This window comes from Bubalus bubalis, chromosome 2, assembly GCF_019923935.1.
Source record: "Bubalus bubalis isolate 160015118507 breed Murrah chromosome 2, NDDB_SH_1, whole genome shotgun sequence".
NCBI classification, from domain to species: domain Eukaryota; kingdom Metazoa; phylum Chordata; class Mammalia; order Artiodactyla; family Bovidae; genus Bubalus; species Bubalus bubalis.
In genome coordinates this window covers 27,780,288-27,801,936 of record NC_059158.1, presented here as the reverse complement: position 1 = coordinate 27,801,936, position 21,649 = coordinate 27,780,288, and the positions used below count along the sequence as shown (strand labels likewise).

The 21,649-nt window shown below is 40.7% G+C and overlaps 1 protein-coding gene across 4 annotated transcripts in view; it reads right to left on the bottom strand.

Moving 5' to 3' along the window:
* PKHD1 (PKHD1 ciliary IPT domain containing fibrocystin/polyductin) overlaps positions 1 to 21,649 on the bottom strand; it is a 445,850-nt gene that overhangs the window by 261,533 nt on the left and 162,668 nt on the right. For all 4 annotated transcript variants that reach the window (XM_044929073.2, XM_044929075.2, XM_044929078.2 and 1 more), the window contains 3 exons: positions 6,456 to 6,666; positions 5,888 to 6,045; positions 2,241 to 2,432 (listed from right to left, as the gene is read on the bottom strand). In XM_044929073.2, coding sequence (XP_044785008.2) covers positions 2,241 to 2,432; positions 5,888 to 6,045; positions 6,456 to 6,666 — 561 coding nt within the window. The remainder of the gene's footprint in view (positions 1 to 2,240; positions 2,433 to 5,887; positions 6,046 to 6,455; positions 6,667 to 21,649) is intronic.

Here is a 21,649-nt window from a genome sequence, read left to right as displayed (position 1 = left end):
ACTATCTAGAAAAATCTCACGGAGAAGGCAATGGCACCCCACTCCAGTACTCCTGCCTGGAAAATCCCATGGACGGAGGAGCCTGGTAGGCTGCAGTCCATGGGGTCGCTGAGGGTCGGCCACAACTGAGCGACTTCACTTTCACTTTTCACTTTCATGCATTGGAGAAGGAAATGGCAACCCACTCCAGTGTTCTTGCCTGGAGAATCCCAGGGATGGGGGAGCCTGGTGGGCTGCCGTCTATGGGGTCGCATAGAGTCGGATATGACTGAAGTGACTTAGCAGCAGCAGCAGCAGAAAAATCTCAACTACAATGTCTCCATAGACAGAAAGTCTATAGATCCGCCTTGATCCCAGCACCAGATGCCTTCACATCACTCACTAATAAGTTAGCCCATCCACATCCACTCATGTAGGAAACGCTGCCTGCTGCAGACTTTTCCTGAGCAGGTCTCCACCACAACATCACTGCTTGCCCCTCAGAATACAATGGTACATCTGAACAACCAGTAAGGACTAATGTGTTAACAGAGCTATGGTGGGTGAGTTCAGGGAAGGGTAAACCTCTAAAGATTTAATCAAGCAAAGATTCCAACACCCTCTAACTCTGTGACTGAGGACAGCTGGCCACACAGGTCATGAGAGCCTGTAGGGCATGAAACAATAACGGATTCTTTGGCAAGCATGCCAGAAGTTTCTAACCTCTGGGTTAATGGGTTTCCCCCTCCCAGGAAACACATTTGCATTTTAACAGAGACCTACAGGGGATAATGTATTAATTCAGTGGATTTCAAACTTTGGTAAAGCACTGAAAAGTGAAAGTGAAAGTGTTAGCCTTTCAATCCAGTCCAACTTGCAACCCCATGGACTGTAGCCCCCCGGACTGTAGCCCCCCAGGCTCCTCTGTCCACAGATTTCTCAAGGCAAGAATACTGGAGTGGGTAGCCATACTGGAACTGACCCACATCAACTATTCCTCAGCATTATAAGCACCAGGAGACCAAAGAACCAGAAGGAACGGTACAAAGATTCTGATCATCCTAATGTACTTGGGAAAGAACCATGTGAGGGACCCATCCCCCTAAAGAGTGTAGAAATAAATAAGGTGGAAGAGATCTTGGAAAATTAGGAGAGGTATTCTTGGCAAGCAGATAATTTGAAATGAGAAAAAATGCTGCTAGCCAGAATCCTGCCTTCAATGACCTCATGGATTACTTTGTCAATGCCTGTTGTGATTCTAGCACTTTTCAAGCCCCACCGAACCTCCCATGTGCCCTGATGTGCTTTGTCAGGCATTGACTTCTGGAGCACCACCTTACCAAGGAAGGGAGAGCTTGGCTGTGTGGGTGTTGAGGTGCTGAGGGCAGGGGAGCGTAACTGCAACGGGGCTGCTGTCCTCATCGCTCAGCATCTGTACCCATCTCTCAACTCCATATATCAGACTCTGGCATTGGAATTTCACCCTAGATGCTCCTACACTCCTCCAACTTTGATCTCAGAGCCTTTATCAGTACATCTGCTCATGTTCTTCTTTTCTGATTCTGATCTTTTTTTTTTTTTTTTTAAACTTTACATAACTGTATTAGTTTTGCCAAATATCAAAATGAATCCGCCACAGGTATACATGTGTTCCCCATCCTGAACCTTTTTATCTACTTGTCTCCAGCTGCCTTGGATGTCTGCTGCTTCCCTCGTATCTCTTCAGGTCTGGCCAAGGTCTGCACGCTCTGTCTGCTTCCCCAGGAAGAGAGCCTGGTTCTCAGCCATTCTCCCCACTTTTCCCAGGCAGGGGATTCCTCTGTGTTAGGACATCTTCCCAAAGTGCTTTCCACTATCCTTGACTGATAATTTATACTATTTAATGTCAATCTATCTGTAGTCACAAAGCCAGTACGTTGTAGTGGCAGGATTCAAAACATGGATTTGTGTGGTTCCCTCCACATCTGCTGTACCTATAGTGACATTTCTCAAAGGGAAACTTGGATTACTTGTTCCAGAATCAGAAGGTTAAAAATTCAGTTTTTCTAGGCTCACTTTGGATCACAATTTGTCTGAGACAGGGTCTCCAAGTGAGAATTTTAATAAGCTCTCCAAGTGACTCTCTGAACCATAGACCTAAGGTATAGTTATCCACCTCTGAACCCCCCATGTTCCCACATACCACCTACCAGGACCCCCTTGCATGGAGAGCCTTGAATATAGAAGAAGAAAGATGAGACATCATGCCTGGGCCTCCTCACCTCTCATAGCTCCTACCAGCATCAGCGAGCTCATGTGCTTGTGGAAGACTTGCCCCAAGTCCCGGAACTGCACTCCCTTCAACTGGATCCGGCTGGGCTCCTCCGGAAAGGACTGAACGATGACTCTGGCCCCCAAATCCCTGGATCCCAGCATCTTCTCACTCTTGGAATACAAACAGTTCTGCAAATCACCTGAGACACAGAATGAAGTCAAGGGGCACAGAAGAAGGTACAACATGATTCTAATCAAATCTCCCAGTATGAAAGGCACTGTGGCACAAAGGACAGACCGTGACTGTTTATTTACTAACCTTACTTCCCTTTTACTTCAATTCTCCCCTTTGGATTATTAATTAAAACATCTGATAACTAAAACATGATGTTGCCTTCACTCTATTATTTCCAGAAGCCCCCAAATCAATCACCTTAATTATTATCACAAAAAGCCTGATGAGAACCCATAAACCCAACCTAAATAGATGCTTATTACAATCCAAAAGATCCCCCTGAGGGAGTGTGCAATAAAATGACCCTCTGGTGGGTGGATAATTGAAGAGAAGACATGTGAGTGCTAAATGTAATCACATCTCTTTGCCGTCCAGTGGAGTTTTCCCAATATTTTGCTGCTTTATGGTTTGAGGACATAGCAACGATGCCATCGAAGAAATGGAAAAGAGCTCCAAAGAAACGACTGAGCCACTCCCACACCAACGCCTCAGTCCCAGCAGAGCCCTAGTGAGGATACCTGGCATTTGGTAGGGTGAACTAACCTCAGGATGGAGAAGAAATCATCTCCTGAATTAACTCTTTATTATCCAGGTTAATAAACCAATGAAGAAGAGCCACTAATACAAAATTATGGGTCATTCTAACAGTCATCTGTTGTCAGTCTCAGAAAATGCATATCAGTTCAGTTTAGTTGCTCAATCATGTTCAACTCTTTGCAACCCCATGGACTGCAGCACATCAGGCTTCCTGTCCATCACCAATTCCCAGAGTTTACTCAAACTCATGTCCATCAAGTTGGCAATGCCATCCAACCATCTCATCCTCTGTCATCTCCTTCTCCTCCTGCCTTCAATCTTTCCCAGCATCATGGTCTTTTCCAATGAGTCAGTTCTTTGCATCAGGTGGCCAAAGTATTGAAGCTTCAGCTTCAGTCCTTGCAGTGAATTTTCAGGACCGATTTCCTTTGGTATGGACTGGTTGGATCTCCTGGTAGTCCAAGGGACTCTCAAGAGTCTTCTCCAACACCACAGTTCAAAAGAATCAATTCTTTGGCACTCAGCTTTCTTTACAGTCCTACTCACATCCATACATGACTACTGGAAAAACCATAGCTTTGACTAGATGGACCTTTGTTGGCAAAGTAGTGTCTCTGCTTTTTAATATGCTGTCTATGTTGGTCATAGACCTTTCTTCCAAGGAACAAGTGTCTTTTAATTTCATGGCTGCAGTCACCATCTACAGTGATTTTGGAGCCCCCCAAAATAAAGTCTCTCACTGTTTCCATTGTCTCCCCATCTATTTGCCATGAAGTGATATTAGAGGTGAATAAAGAGGTATTTGGTATTTGTACATTTTATCACCATTTTAACCATGTATGCCAGTGAGCCATAATATTTTCCAGCGTCTAGGCCTCTTGTTATGGTTTTTGGCTACGTTGTTTCCATATTCGAGCTCCATAAAAAGAAGAGGTGAATGATAAGTTATTTTTTCAATTAAGGTCTATGAATTTTGTTTTATTTTTGGAATTTTTTAGTCATATATAAGAGTTGTGGTAGAACTAGAGATTATTTTTTTCATCAGGAGACAACAGATTTATAATGGCCCAAACCCAGAGGCATGATCTCTCTTGGAGCATGATTAAATGCCGTGTTTTGCACAATACGATCTGAGAATACCTGTATGAGAACTACCAAGAGCGTCTGTAATTGACTGCAGATGCCAGTTTAGCAGAAATGTTAAATTTAGCAGTCACTGCATTCCAACCCACTGGATGAAAACTTTTTTTTTTTTTTTTCAGAATGACACAATTGTGAACTAGATGACTAGGGGGTGGGGGGCAGGGTCAAAGTCCCTCTTACCCAACCATATACCAATATTATCCCCACAGGCCTCTAATACATAGACATGACTCAAATCTTTAACTCTGGACTTGACATTTCTTCCAGGCTCCAGACATCTCCAGTCACATGCTGGCCTGGCATCTCAACATGTACAAAATTAAACTCATGATCTCTACCCTCCCACCCCCCAAACCTGTTTCCCTTCCCATCTCAATAAATAGCCTCCTCATCCATCCAGAGCTCATGCCTGGGAGTCATCCTTGACACCCACACCATTCTGGACCAAAGTTGACAAATGATGTCTTCCCAACATGTGAAAGCCTCATAATCTACAGCCTGGAAAACCAAAACATAACCTACTAAACTAACCATCCCTGAAATAGATGTTTAATAGGTACATCAGTGTGATTCAGTGCCTGTTATTCTTCTCGAAGATAGATTGACTTTTTCAACCACTTACTTAAAGTATGTGGTAGTTTCCCTCAGAAAACAAACTCCAAAAGTGGGAATGGTGGGGGGAGGGAAGAGCCTTCCAAGTCTAACTCATTAGAACATGCTGCCTGTATCGCTGACTCTGGCATTAAGCACTTTTCCTGAGAATTGTAGAGAAGGATGGGAATCAGTTTCATTATAACCTCTGACCTGAAAATTTAATTCAACTCTTCAGATTTTATTATATAACAGGAATATTTTTTCCCCAAAGAAATAATTAATTTCTCAAGCAAATACTGTTGCCTATCTCTTTCACAAGGGGGTTGAGGGCAGGAGAGGAAATGACGATTTATCAAGAGCATTCTGAAATCTACAGAACACAGCAATTCCCCTACATTCATACCTTCAAGTTTCAAACTTTCAAAGATTTAAACATGCATTCTGTCAATGTCAGGAATGAGTGAAACTGCAGCTTGCCCTCCGTCTCCTATTGCTAATTATCCTTCAACTCTACCATCTCCCAAGTCCTCTCTCTCTTCCAATCAGTAGCTCTTACCAGTTCACTAGGTGCCAGCCCCTATATGCCAGCTCTTTTACTGTGCTACTGCACTTTTCAAGGTAACTTACTGTAAGATTGAGAATGTTTTCTTTATTTTTTTGTGGTTGCTTGCTTTTTTTATGTATTACTTGTATGGAACGTATTATGAACCTATTACAGTACAGTACTATATAGCCGATTGTGTGAGCTGAGTGCCTAGGCCAGCTTTGTTGAACTTACAAATTGGACTTATGAACATGCTCTCAGAAGATAACTCATTTGTTTACAGGGGACTTGGTGGCTCAGACGGTAAAGCATCTGTGTATAGTGTGAGAGACCTGGGTTCGATCTCTGGGTTGGGAAGATTCCCTGGAGAAGGAAATGGCAACCCACTTCAGTACTCTTGCCTTGAAAATACCATGGACGGAGGAGCTTGGTGCAGGCTACTGTCCATGGGGTCACAAAGAGTCAGGCACAACTGAGCGACTTCACTTTCTTACTGTATTAGGAACACACTAATTGAAAGAAGTCAACCATACCACATATCATTGAACAGTAAGAACACTGTTTTTCATCCATTATAGACTTCCCAACAAATTGTTCTCTACCTTCTGAAGCACTGGCCCCCTGGCATGAAGCAAGGAACTGCACTCTCTCATCAGTGAGATTTCCCTGTATGGTAATACTCCTGCTGAGTAGAACCAGCATGACCTTTAAAACATGGTGCTCTCCAGCCACCCAATTCTCTGTGGAGTTGTGAGAATATCTGAAAAGAAAAAAAAAAGAAATCTGAAAATAACACTCCAAGTCTTAGAATGAATAGTAAGCCATTAAATTAGCCTAATCCTCCATCTGGGACTTTATTTCTTTAGAAACTCAGACACAGAAGAGTGAAAAATAGCCACATGTATGTGAAAATTAGGAACTATGCTGACCATTGCAGTGACCATCTACTAAAAGACAAAAGTTCTAGTCTTACAAGAGAAACTTATTTAAGAAGTCTAAATCCTCCAAATATTTCATATTTTGTCATTTTCTTGCTAAAATGTCTACTGTGATTTAATGTAAATGATATTATTGAAAGACAAACAAATGTCTTTTGACCAGCTGTGTTGGTCACCTACACAGTTAAGACCTCATCTTCCATCTAAATGGAGCCAAGCTGGCATGCAGTACCTCAAGGGTGACCTCAGCTGGAGGTCTGTACTATGCACAGTCTCCACGGTGACAATCTCTTCCTTAGGCTTGGCATCTTCAGCACCCATCCCGCTGATGACAAGGACTTCGTCCCCAGCGTGCCAATCGACAGCATCTTCCAGAGCCAACACTGTGTCATGGGCATTGGCAGATGCTCGAAGATGGGTGACCACTACTTCTGGGAGTGAACCTAAAGCAAGTCCAAGGGAAACTTGCCTTTAGACATTTTTAAAACTTAATATGAATGTGATGTTATTCAGCCAAAGACTTTAGTGAAAGAAGAACCTGGGAAATCAAGCTTCAGGTTCTATAAGCATTGGTGCTATCACCAAAGGTGATATCACTATATTACTTTTTGCATATTAGTTTTCCTGTCTGTTGCACGGTGACAATAATTCAAGACAGAGAATGGTATGGGGTGAAAAACACAGGGTTGAAGTCATAATAAATTTATAGCTGAATCACAGTCTTGCCATATTCTAACTATGTTCCTTTGGATAATATACTTAGAGGTGGGTTTCACTTTCCTCAGTTACAAAGCAGAAGCAGCAAAGCTTTCCCTCCTAGGGGTTTAAGACAATTTGATGAGATAATATCTATGAAACATGTAGTGTGGACTTTGCCACATAACAACTTCTCAATATATTTAAGTCTTCTCTCTTCCTTCCCTGCATCACACTGTTTTGAGAATAAAATTTATCACCTCATTCTTCCAAATTAAAACCAATGACTATTAGGTGCTCCAAGATATAAGTTCACCATGAATTTCTAAACTTAAGACTTCAACTCACTGTACAAATGGTGATAGTAGAGTTAAAAATAAAAATTACCATGAGAATGATCAACCTAAGTCTTGGTGTGTTAAGTAATCCCTTCTTACTCTAACATGGGGTGTATCTAGGGATAGGATGGCTAAGCAGAGCAGAAAAAAAGTGGAATGTGTGACCTTAAATAACTTGGTTTGTTTTAGGCTCCAGTGCAACTATCTGACCCTTCCCAAACCATAAGCTGCTCCTTAACCAGCAAAGATTCAAGAAGGTAGTCAGACTTGTAGTTTACTCTGGCCTTTTCCAACAAAGATCAAGGCAGAGATTTTTTTTTTCCAGCCTTTATCTGGAGCAGTACCTCAGAAAACACAAGTCTTCCTCCCAACTCCTCTCCTTGGTACAGTTCCTCCTCCTTCACAACTGATCATAATTTACCTTTAGCTCACAGCAACTTCCTGTCCTCCCTTGTTGAACTAAAGTAATAATATTTGAATCTCTAACTACAGAGGTGGCCAACAATAAATCATTTTCAAATTATTTTAAACTTCCCTCTTTATTTATTTGTCTTTGTTGGAGAGTGGTGGCACTTGTACCAGCAATGTTGTTCTAGGCTTAGAAAGGTCTCTGGGTTAATGATATAATTTCTGAAGTTTACTCGGGCAATAATTTTATCTTAAAAAAAAATTCCCAGAGTTCAAAATTTCTAATTATAGAGCAGGTGAAAATTAACACATAAATCATGTCTAAAGAAAATAATTTTAATTTTATTCCTGTTTGTATGTTTTAACCTTTGGGAACAATAAATAAAATAAAGTCTATTTCAGTGTGTATGCATATTTATATACGTGTGAATTTCTATGATCTGTTCTTCAAAGTCTACACAGAAACATTTCTACCATGCATCAAAAATGTCTGTCAACGACAAAATATGATGGCAAAATATGATTATACACTGTGATCAATAATAATTCATAATAATCAATAAGCAAAGAGCACCCTACTATGCACCTATCAACAAGCAGCTGCCTGTGTCAGAACCAAAATTTGACACGACAAAGATATTTTTCAACTAAGCATTCTTCTAAATAGCAGTCAAGTCAAAATAAATGGAAAAATTCACAGGGAATTTTGAAGTGGATTTTTTAACTATTAACATAAACTTAAGGCCTTTCAAATGTTGACAGAGTCTCTAGAAAGCAGTAAAATTATCTCATAACTTATTCACTCTCATTGCAAAAATAGCACACTTCTATGTGTATAACTAAAAGATCAGTCTTGGTGTTTTATGAGTGCCAGCCTCATATTTGTAGCTATATAGCAGATATGAATATTTGGATAAATTACCATCATCTCAAACTTGAAAGTGAAAGTCTCTCAGTCATGTCTGACTCTTTGCAACCCCATGAACTATACAGTCCATGGAATTCTCCAGGCAAGAATACTGGAGTGGGTAGCCTTTCCCTTTTCCAGGGGATCTTCCCAACCCAGGGCTCAAACCCAGGTCTTCTGCATTGTGAGCAGATTCTTTACCAGCTGAGGCAGAAGGGAAGCTCAAGAATACTGGAGTGATAGCCTATCCCTTCTCCAGCGGATCTTCCTGACCCAGGAATCTAACCAGGATCTCCGGCATTGCAGGTAGATTCTTTACCAACTGAGCTATCCCAGACAAATATTCTCAAACTTGAGAATGTCAAAATGAATGCAATAACCATCTGAGCTAGACCTTCTAGGAACAATTTTTAATCCTATGACCATTGTGCATTGTTCTTTTTTAATTACATCCCTTGTTTGTTCATTAATCTGCAGTATCTGCCTACTAAGATACCTCAAGTGAAGAGAAGCTAAAGAGGATCTTGATGAGGATGAAAGAAGAGAGTGAAAAAGCTGGCTTAAAACTCAACATTCAAAAAACTAAGATCATAGCATCCAGTCCCATTGCTTCAAGACAAATAGAAGGGGAAAATGTGGAAGCAGTGATAGATTTTATTTTCTTGTGCTCCAAAATCACTGCTGATGGTGACTGTAGCCATGAAATTAAAAGACACTCATTCATTGTAAAGAAAGCCATGACAAGCCTTCAGTTCAGTTCAGTCGCTGGGTTGTGTCCAACTCTTTGCAACCCTATGAATCGCAGCACGCCAGGCCTCCCTGTCCATCATCATCTCCCGGAGTTCACTCAAACTCATGTCCATCGAGTCGGTATGCCATCCAGCCATCTCATCCTCTGTCGTCCCCTTCTCCTCCTGCCCCCAATCCCTCCCAGCATCAGAGTCTTTTCCAATGAGTCAACTCTTCACATGAAGTGACCAAAGTTCTGGAGTTCCAGCTTTAGCATCATCCCTTCCAAAGAAATCCCAGGGCTGATCTCCTTCAGAATGGACTGGTTGGATCTCCTTGCAGTCCAAGGGACTCTCAAGAGTCTTCTCCAACACCACAGTTCAAAAGCATCAATCCTTCGGCGCTCAGCCAACTCTCACATCCATACATGACCACTGGAAAAACCATAGCCTTGACTAGATGGACCTTTTTTTGGCAAAGTAATGTCTCTGCTTTTCAATATGCTATCTAGGTTGGTCATAACTTTCCTTCCAAGGAGGAAGCGTCTTTTAATTTCATGGCTGCAAGCACCATCTGCAGTGATTTTGGAGACCCCCAAAATAAAATCTGACACTGTTTCCACTGTTTCCCCATCTATTTCCCATGAAGTGATGGCACCAGATGGCATGATCTTAGTTTTCTGAATGTTGAGCTTTAAGCCAACTTTTTCACTCTCCACTTTCACTTTCATCAAGAGGCTTTTTAGTTCCTCTTCACTTTCTGCCATAAGGGTGGTGTCATCTGCATATCTGAGGTTATTGATATTTCTCCCAGCAATCTTGATTCCAGCTTGTGCTTCTTCCAGCCCAGCATTTCTCATAATGTACTCTGCATATAAGTTAAATAAGCAGGGTGACAAGCCTAGATGACACATTAAAAAAGCAGAGACATTACTTTGCAACAAAGGCCTATATACTCAAAACTATGGTTTTCCCAGTAGTCATCTACGGATGTGAGAGCTGGGCCATAAAGAAGGCTGAGTGCTGAAGAATTGATGCTTTAAAACTGTAGTGCTGGAGAAGACTCTTGAGAAACACTTGGACAGCAAGAAGATCAAACCAGTCAATCCTAAAGGAAATCAACCCTAAATATTCAACGGAAGGACTGATGCTGAAGCTAAAGCTGAAGCTCCAATACTTTGACCACCTGAGGCAAAGAGCCAACTCACTGGAAAAGGTCCTGATGCTGGGAAAGACTGAAGGCAAAAGGAGAAGAGGGTGGCTAGATAGAGGATGGGATAAGATGAAATGGCTAGATAGCATCACTGACTCAATGGACATGAGTTTGAGCAGGTTCCAGGAGATGGCATCATTGACTCAATGGACATGAATTTAAGCAAACTCCAGGAGATAGTGAAAGACTGAGGTGCCTGGCCTGCTACAGTCCATGGGGTTGCAAAGAGTCAGACACAACTGAGTGACTAAGCAACAACAACAATGATCTGCCTACAGTACTCAGCAACAAATTCCCAAATTCCCTTCTGGACCTTCAAGAGTCTCCATAACCAAACTCCACTTTATCATCTCTGACTCCTTAATAAACTCTCCATTCCAGGAAGTCAAGTCTCTTCTCATTTAACAAGATCATCCCTGACTCTCTCTATCCCTTTGCCCCTGTCCTGTGCCTTCCACCAGGTATCCAGACTCCTTCACCCAACTTCTTCTAAGAGTAGCTCAAGCCTCACCTCTTCCATTGGACTTCAGGAGGCGTTTCAGCCCATGCTGATGTCCACTGACTCCTTTAGACCCACAGTGATAAGGGGGTTCTTATTGAGTAAAAGGCCTGTGTACACCTGGGACTAGGCATGCCAAGGCATGTCTGGCTGGTCTGTGGGTCATTTGATTGAGTTCTTCTGCATGAAAGGAAGAGACGGGCAAGGATGACAAAGGTGCTATGGGGTACGCCTCAGACATGGGTTTTCTCTCATGGACCCATGACTGAACCTGAAGACAGACCCTGAGGGAACTCTCTAGATGGACTTTGTACCTGATGCTCCTCTGCTTGGGATTCTTTCATCAATTCACTCTGCCTCATTCTTCAGAATGATGTTCAACCTGGTCCTTCAGAGAAGTCTCTGAGGCCTCCAAACTAGGTCAAACTCAGCATCTATCATATCAGTGTCTCCCTCTTCTCTCTGGCCCTTAGCACATGTGGCTTGACCTCTATTGTTGCTATTCTCCATCTCCGCTATTAAACATGGCAGCAGAAGTTACACTATATCTGCACAGTGTCATAGTAGCACGTGTCATGTCTATCACAGTGTCTTGTGTATAATAAGTGTTCAATAAGTAAGTACTGAAGGAGGAAAAAATCATGACTGAAACACAGAGAAGCAAGCACCCCAAAGTTTCGGCAATCAGATGGTCAGGAGGCACCCCAAGTGACAAAGCTAGTGGCCTTTGGTTCCATCCTGGAGCACAGCACATTTCCACACCTGGGGGTTGGCCCACTTGGGCAGCAATGAAAGCCTGCACCCTTGGCACCCTGTGCTCAGTATTTCCATGGCAGGTGCCCAACACAGTGGCAGCAGGGAAGCCCCAGGACCTTCCTGAAGGGAAGACAATGATCAAGAAAACCAAAATAGAAGGAAAATGGACTAGTTGGTGATATTTGTCATGAGAACACCTGTATCAAGCAGGCAGGGACGAAGGGCTGGAGGTTCTGTGAGAGTCAAAGCAGGCAGAAATATTCTTTGTTATCACTACTCAAATATCACAGGCTGAAAGGGTTCGGGAGCCTGGAGAAACTTGAGTGATGCAACCTATAGTCAGCACCACATATTTCATATCAAGTTGTTCTGTAATTGTTACGGCACATATGTCTCTCTCCCCACCTTGAATGCAAGGCCTTCCATCATGTCTCTTTTACAAATGTCACAATTTCTAGCAGTCTGATTAGCACTCAACTCATAGGGATTTAAACTATTTTGATTATTGCCATCCAGACAACCACCTACAAACTTCCATCAGAAATGTACCTCAATAAATATATAATATCCAGTATGTAAAAAGCTGAAAAATAACACGAACATTATTGAGAACTTAGAATAATTCCAACCTGTGCTAATCAGTGTTACTGTAAAGTAAGAACTGTTGCTTTTCTGGGTTTTGTTTTCTTTGTCTTTTTAACAGACTGTACTGATTAGGAAGTTAAAATAATACTTTGAAGACAAAATCACACAGTAGGAGATGTCAGCACCAAATTCTGAAACTGGCTCCTTTGAATCCAGAACCAAAGAACTGGACACATAATGGAATTCTAGCCTCTGGAAATAACTGTATATTAACTGTACCCAATTAGCTTTGATATGCAAAATGTTATATCCTTTATCTTATAAATATTATTTAAAAGTTGTACAAGACAGACTGACCGACTTCTCTGATGAAGGCAGCATTGTACACATTTCAAATGTGAGTCATTTCACCTTACAGAACTCTTTGTGATAGATTTTTTTACTACTTTAATTTTTATTGGAGTATTGTTGATTTAAAATGTTAGTTTCTGATGTACAGCAAAATGAATTAGTAATACATGGCTTCCCAGGGGGCACTAGTGGTAAAGAACCCGCCTGCCGATGCAGAAAACACAGGAGATGCAGTTTCGATCCCTGGGTCGGGAAGATCCCCTGGAGGAGGGCATAGCAACCCACTCCAGTATTCTTGCCTGGAGAACCCCATGGACAGAGGAGCCTGGCAGGCTACGGTCCGTAGGGTCACAAAGAGTCAGACATAACTGAGGCAATTTTGCAAACATGCACACACACACATATGCACTCTTTTTTAGATTCTTTTCTTATATAGGTCATTACAGAATTTTGAGAAGAGTTCCTTCTTCAGAAACTCAGGTCAGGTGGCCCTCTTCCTTTCTTACCACAAATCAAAAAATATATAAAAATACAGTTTAAAAAGCTCAATAATTTTATGCATATGCTTACAGAAAAAAAGATTGTTCTCTTGACTCATAAGTTAATACAATGTTTAACCTATTTGGGTTTTCAACATTGACCTGTTAACCAACAAGTTATTCATTTATTCCCACTAGTGACTTCTACTCAAAATTGTATTTCCTACAAATTATTGTTCAAGCACTTCAGCACATTCATCCATAATTACACCGGCCCAGAGAAGCATCCTGCCAAATGGGCATGGAAAGAAAGAAAATCATCATTGTGGGTTAACATACTTTAAAATCACTAATTATCTTTTGTTTGTTTTGTAGGACTTCAATCTTTCAATTTATTCCAAGTGAATAACTGCCAAGACCTTTCCAAATCAGTAAGGGAGTGGGTGAGGAGGGAGAGAGAGAGAGGAGAAAAAGAAAGGGAGGGAAAAGAGGAGGGAGGGAGGAAAGAATCATTTCATGAAAATCATGTTCACAACATAATAGAAACATAAAGAAACTCACTAAAGGACTAGAAATGTTTTCTCAAATATATGCAAATTATTTTCCCTATTTCTGTATGCAGCTTCACCATTATCCACAGCAAAACAATGAATGCTATTTTTTCTTTGGTGTAGATGAACATCTGTGAAGCACTGGGAAGAAAGACATAAAGGGAACAGAGTCACTGTCTTCCAGCGTCCATAAACAGTACAGGAAATAGACAAAATGTCATAAATGTACTCTGTTAAGTGCTAAGACAGAAGGACACTCGGGGTCCACCAATGAAGAGATATGGAGCACCTCACTCACACAGAGGAGGGGGTTGTTTCCAGGAATGCTTCCCAGAACACGTGATAACAGAGCTGGGTCTTGAAGGATAAGCCACAGTTGAGCAAAGAACAAAATGGGCAGAGCCCTCCAGGCAAAGGCGGCAAAGGTGCGTACAGTGGCGAGGAGTAATGCAACACATTCAAATAACCACCATAGAAGAGGCAAGGCTGGAACACAGGTGCATGGCAGGGAAGGGGACCTGAGGAGGCGCAGTGGGGATGCACCTGGAAAGGTGAGCAGGACCCACCGGAGAGGGGTCATTAATCACAAGGTTTATCAGCACTTTTTAAAACTGGAGTAAAGTTGATTTAATATCGTGTTAGTTTCAGGTGTACAGCACAGTGACTCAGTTATACATATATACATATCCATATTCAGATTATTTTCTTTTAAAGGTTATTACAAAATAGTGAGTGGAGTTCCCTGTGCTATACGGTAGGTCCTTGTTGATTACCTATTTTACATATAGTAATGTGTATGTGTTAATCTCAACCAACTTTGAACAAATGCATTCCAAATTGCAAACAACCAACTTAGAAGAGAATTCTTTGAAATCAAACTATTTGTGAATTAGAGGAGATCCCTTTTATTTAGAAGACTGTGATATTAGCATTAAAACAAGACTATCTGGCAGACCAAAGAGATGGAATGAAGCATTTTGCAGGTACATTTCTCCCTGCCCTTGAGAAAAATTTGCTGTGATTTCTCTCTTGGATGAAGGCAAGCCCTGGCAGGGGAATCCTGAGCAAGCTTGATTCTGTGTGTGCACTGAAAGCCTTCTGCAGCCTTGGTGCAATCTCCAGTGGTACTGGCTAAGGCATCCTGTATAGACGCAGACCAACGGGCCTCACCCACAGCTGATCAGCAAACATTTCTGCACTGCAATGAACGAGACCTGGGACTACATCTGCCCCCAGTGCTAAGAATTCTGCCATTCATTTGGCAGAAAGGTTTAGATCAAGGCTAACCAAGGTTACCTGGATGGTGCAATGAGCCCTACTCTGATTGAAGGCCTTTTCTAGAGGTATGAAAGAAAGGCTAACTTTTGTTTTTAACCAATCTGAGCTTTACTGTTGGTGCTACGATTTAAAAGTGACTGAGAAGAATCAAAGGATAAAGTTCAAAATACCAAGGAAATCATATAATGTAAGATAAGTGGAAATATCTAGAGCACTGTTCCCAGCTCCTGTGAGGATTTCAGGTCAGTTGAACAATGAGCCTCCTAGGCCCTACAGAATAGTGTGGAAAGTTCTTTAGATAGAGGAGCAAGATCCACTGGTCAGAGCTAAAGGCTTCTGCACTTATCTTTAACACCCACTTCTATTCATGGTCAAATATATTATATATATAAAAACCCAGATATATTACTAGACAATTGTTTTGATAATCATTACTATGGATTATGCTATGGAATGGAGTAACAGTGAAGAAAGAGCTAATTTTTAATGACATTGTTTCTTTCAGAAAACCAATAAATGTATAATGTTTAACATAAAAATACAGAGAAGAAAGACGACAATAAAGCCATTCATCACCAATTATTACAACAGATTAATATATATCTTTTCTATCCTTTCCCTATATTTGTATGTTGACATTTCATATATGTATAAACAAAAATTCTATAATTCTGTACATACCATTTTGATAAATTTTCTCACTTAATAGAGTAGGAACATCTTTCATCTGTATTATATACTGTGTAATATCATGATAATATAATAGTATATCACTTTTTAAATGTCTGTTTTAAATACTAATCCATTATTTTTTCATATTGTTTTTTCTCAATATTTCCCTTTTATAAACAGTGTAGATATGACCATTCTTGAGCATAATTTTTAGGCATACTCATGATCATTTCACTACTTTAAATTCCTAAAAGTGACATTGCCATATCAAGGCAAATGCCTAGTTTTAAGCTGTTTGATTTTATTACCAAATTGTCTCATGTGCAGAAAAACTGCACATGCCCTATGCATACTAGCAGTATATATGAATGCCCATTCCTCAGACATTCTACTTCTTTAATATCGACCAAATTGATTGTTAAGGGAAAAAAATCACTTTTACTTTATTTTGCATTTCTGTGATTACTAATGAGGTGAAGATTGGAGAAAACTCAAAAAAATAAAGAATAATCTCTCTCCCCTGTGAACATGGCACTGTGAACACACCCAAGCACTCCCCACATAAATTCATGTTGGTCATTTGCATTAACTGCACTGATATGTCTATTCACACCCAACACCAGAACTTAAATTTGTTGTTAAAAGCTCTTTATTTATAAAAGACAGTTATTTGTATCTCTATCAAATAAGAAATTAGCATATGATAAAGGAATGTATGTTTCCTAATGATTGAACAAATTAACCACAAAATTAATGTCTTTAAAAAATGTAAATGTATTGTTTCATGATTCTAGATGTTAGAATTCTGAAACTGGATTCACTGAGTTAAAAATTCAAGCAGAGCTGTTTCCTTTTGGAGGCTCTGAGAGGAAAATCTGTTTCCTTGTCTTTTTTGGTTTCCAGTGGCCACCTATATCCCTTGGCTTGTGGCCCCTCCTTCATCTTCAAACACTCACTCCTCTCTCTGCTTCTATCATTGCATCTCCTTCTCCTCTGACTCCTCCGGTATCCCTTTGATAAGGACCAGTGTGATTAACTTGGGCCCACTTGAATTATGCAGGATAATCTCCCCATTTTAAAATATTTTACTTAATCACACCTGCAAAGTTGCTGTTGCCAAACCTTCATGAGTTCTAGGAATTGGGGTATGAACATATTTGGAGGCATTTTTTCAGAATAGCATAATTGCATTGTTGAATTGATAGTGTTGAGAAAATGGACTAGTCATTTGAAAAGAAATTAGATAATGAACTTATCCACTATATCAAAATAAATTCTAGATGAACTAAAGAAGGGATTGGCAAACATTTTCTATTCAGAGCCAAACAACAGATTTTGGTCTGCAGGCCAGATTGCCTCTGTTGCAACTACTCAGCTCTGTCACAGAATCAAGAAGTAGCCATAAACACACCTAAACACATGGGCATGGCTGAGCTTCAATAAAATTTTGTTTGCAAAAATAGGGCCAGATTTAGCCCACAGGCCATTGTCTTCTGACTTTGGATTAAAGACACTAATGTGAAAAAAATAAAAATGTACCAAGAAACAAACAGATAAACTTTTATATAGTCTTTGGATAGGTGAGAATTTTCTAACCAGGAAATCAAAGGCAGAAACCACAAAAGAAGATATCTGTAATTTTGCCATTATAGAAATCAGAAAATTCCATAAAAATACTAAAGGCAAATAACAAACTGGGGAAGAAGCAGGTTCTTTGTCCCCCTATCAAAAATACTACAAAGGGAGTCAAAAGTAACAAAGCCCCACATAGATAATCAGAGAAAATTAAAACTGAAGAAGAACATTCCAGAAACCTGGAAGGAGTATCTTGTGTTTGTCTTTCTGTCACAGGTAAACACCAGCTATGTGTATGTAAAATAGCAGAAAGCCCAGGTGCATCATAAGCCCTTGAAGAGGATGGAGTGAATATTAGTTACCTCCTCTTCCAGGCCCCAGTTTCATCATCTCTGAGATGAAAGTTACAATCCCAGTGGTTCTTACTTCACAGAGTTGTTGTGAGAGTTAAATGAGAGGCAAGAATGGAAAGTAGCTTTGAAAATTTTTAATATAAAGTGCCACAATCTCAGTAAAAATCCAATTTTTAACAAATACTGAATATAATGCCCAATTTAATGATACTCTTTCTTCAGGACCAGGCTGAAAGCAGTAATATTAATAATACTGCTTTGATGATACATGGGGAAGAATTCTCTTTGAAGGAAAAATCACATGCTCCTGCCTATGGAGCATTCCATTTACTTAACAAAGCTGGATTTCTTTTGCTACTCAAAAACATAAAAAATGTAAAATCTAGAATACGTTAACCATTTAATAAGCTAAAGGAAAGTTGTGTTTCAGTCACATCCAACTCTTTGGGACCCCACAGACTGTAGCCCACCAGGCCACTCTGTCCATGGGATTTTTCCAGCAAGAATACTAGAGTGGGTTTGCCATTTCCTCCTTCAGGGGATCTTCCCAACCAATGGATTGAACCCATGTCTCCTGTGTCTCCTGCATTGCAGGTGGATTCTTTACCACTGAGCCAACAGGGAATCCTGAAAGAAGGTTGCTGCTGCTGCTTAGTCACTTCAGTCATGTTTGACTCTGTGCAACACTATGCACTGCAGCCTGCCAGGCTCCTCTGTCCATGGGATTCTCCAGGCAAGAGTACTAGAGTGGTTGTCATGCCCTCCTCCAGAGGATCTTCCCAACTCAGGGACAGAACCTGCGTCTCCTGCATTGCAGGCAGATTCTTTACCACTGAGCCACCAGGGAAGCCCCTGAAAGAAGGTTCAGATCAGTTCAGTCACACAGTCACGTCTGACTCTTTGCGACCCCGTGGACTGCAGCACACCAGGCTTCCCTGTCCATCACCCAACTCCTGGAGCTTGCTCAAACTCATGTCCATCAAATTGGTGAAGCCATCCAAACATCTCAACCTCTGTCGTCCCCTTCTCCCACCTTCAAATCTTTCCCAGCATCAGAGTCTTTTCCAATGAGTCAGTTCGCATCAGGTGGCCGAAATTTTGGAGTTTCAGCTTCAGCATCAGTTCTTCCAATGAATATTCAGGACTGATTTCCTTTAGGATGGACTGGTTTGATATCCTTGCAGTCCAAGGGACTCTCAAGAGTCTTCTCCAACACCACAGTTCAAAAGCATCAATTCTTCAGTGCTCAGCTTTCTTTACAGTCCAACTCACGCATCCATACACGACTACTGGAAAAACCATAACTTTGACTAGACGGACCTTTGTTGGCAAAGTAACATCTCTGCTTTTTAATATGCTTCCTAGATTTGTCATAGCTTTTCTTCCAAGAAGCAAGTGTCTGTTAATTTCATAGCTGCAGTCACCATATGCAGTGATTTTGGAGCCTAAGAAAAAAAAGTCTGTCACTGTTTCCATTATTTTCCAATCTATTTGCCATGAAGTAATGGGACCAGATGACAGAGACAGGGATGACAGAGGATGAGATGGTTCGATGGCATCACCGATTCAATGGATGAGTTTGAGTAGACTCCAGGAGTTGGTGATGGACAGCGAGGCCTGGCATGCTGCAGTCCATGAGGTTGCAAAGAGTTGGACATGACTGAGCGACTGAACTGAACTGACTGATGGGACCGGATGCCATGATCTTAGTTTTTAAATGTTAAATTTTAAGCCAGCTTTTTCACTCTTCTCTTTCACTTTCAAGAGTCTCTTTAGTTTCGCTTCACTCTTTGCTGTAAGAGTGGTGTCATCTGCCTACCTGGCTTATTGATATTTCTCCCGGCAATCTTGATTCCAGCTTGTGCTTCATTCAGCCCAGCATTTCACATGATGCACTCTTCATATAAGCTAAAACGTACTCCTTTCCCAATATGGAACCAGTCTGTTGTTCCATGTCTGTTTCTAACTGTTGCTTCTTGACCTGCATACAGATTTCTCAGGAGACAGGTAAGGTTGTCTGCTATTCCCATCTCTTTCAGAATTTCCCAGTTTGTTGTGATCCACACAGTCAAAGGCTTTGGTGTAGTCAATAAAGCAGAAGTAGAAGTTTTTCTGGGACTCTCTTTCTTTTTTGATGATCCAATGGATGTTGGCAATTTGATCTCTGGTTCCTCTGCCTTTTCTAAATCCCACTTGAACATCTGGAAGTTCTCAGTTCATATACTGTTGAAGCCTCGCTTGGAGAATTTTGAGCATTACTTTGCTAGCATGTGAGATGAGTGCAATTGTGCAGTAGTTTGAACATTCTTAGGCATTGCCTTTCTTAGGGATTGTAATGAAAACTGACCTTTTCCAGTCCTGTGGCCACTGCTGAGTTTTCCAAATTGCTGGCATATTGAGTGCAGCACGTTCACAGCATCATCTTTTAGGATTTGAAAAAGCTCAGCTGGAATTCCATCACCTCCACTAGCTTTGTTTATAGTGATGAAGGCCCACTTGACTTCAGACTCCAGGATATCTGGCTCTAGGTGAGTAATCACACCACCATGGTTATCTGGGTCATTAAGATCTTTTTTAGTCTTAAAACATCATTAAGAAAAAAGGTTACTAAGACCGAAAAGCAGTGGGGGAGGAGAATGAGAGAGGGTTGGAAAACACACCAGGAAATACAGGAACCTACACCAGAGAAGGTGCTATAAACAGGTTAGAAATTTTGGACTTTATCTTAGGGACAATGGAAAGCCACTGAAGAGTTTTGAGCAGTGGCGTAATGTGAACAGATCTGCATTTTTAAAAGATCACTCTGGCTCCAGGGTAAACAATGAATTGGAGAGGGGTGAAAATAGCAACTAAAAGATAAACTAGAAATCTTAAACAAAAGTCTAGGCCCAAGTTGATGGCATCATAAACTAAGGTAGTAGTCATGGAAGTGGCAAGAAGCAAATGGACTTGTGAGTCTTTCAAGAATTAAAGTCAGAACCTGGTGATGGACATAATATGGAGAAGGCTGGACAAGAGGGCTATCAGGAATGTTTCCAGTTGACGGATTACTGGAAAGCAACAAACACCATCCCATCCCTCTCAGAATAACAAGGCAGCTTCATCAAATCAAAACAGTATGCACATGATAATAATAATAACAACAATATTTAATATTTACTGAGTAGATATGCAGGTATCACTCAATGCCTCTCCCGTGCTAAGTGCTGTACATGTTTTGTTTCATTTAATCACCTAACAGCATCATGAGAAATGTTTTAGAATCATCTTCAACTTGTGTATGGAAACTGAAACACTGAAGAGTTGACTTTTTTCAAAGGTCAGTTGTCCTTCCTCTTCACAGCTTAGTCAAGAATTAGTCACACCATTGCTCACGAGAGGTTCCCTTGCTTGGGCTAAATCCTAATACTGGGGATTGATGCCTTAGATGGCCATTACCCAGTATGTACATATTTACACAAAAGAGCGGCCAGTCTAGATCAAGATCCATGCAGTCCTGGATTCCCTAAGTAAAAAATATCTTAGACTCAACCTCATTCTTTCAATAACACTGTCTAGATAAAATGAAACACAGTTATCAGAAAATTTTTAATTCCAAATTTTCTATCACTAGTAAATTTTGTTTTACTTAGTGAATTAACTGACTGGAACTTTTTCCCAGCCAAACTAAACAGGTTTGAAATATCCAGTTAACATTTATTGATTTTAATTTCAAATTAGCAAAAGTAGTAAAAATAACAGATTGTCAAATATTTTTAAAGTAGACTTTTAAAAAGATAAAAGCTATTGCTTTTATCTGCCCATTCCCCTATTCTGGTTAGATAACACACCTCTAATCTTAAGAAACCATCCTCTCTTGGTTGCAGATTGTGTAGTCTTGGGGGTCTGGAAAGTTGGTCCCACTTCTTGTTCATCCCAACCAATAAGACCACCACTTCCCTGGTCATAGCAGTAGCTTCAGTGATGGGCTTATGACTCAAACACAGTCAAAGCTAATCCTGAAGCTTCTGCTTAAGCTTTCCATTTCAATTATTCAC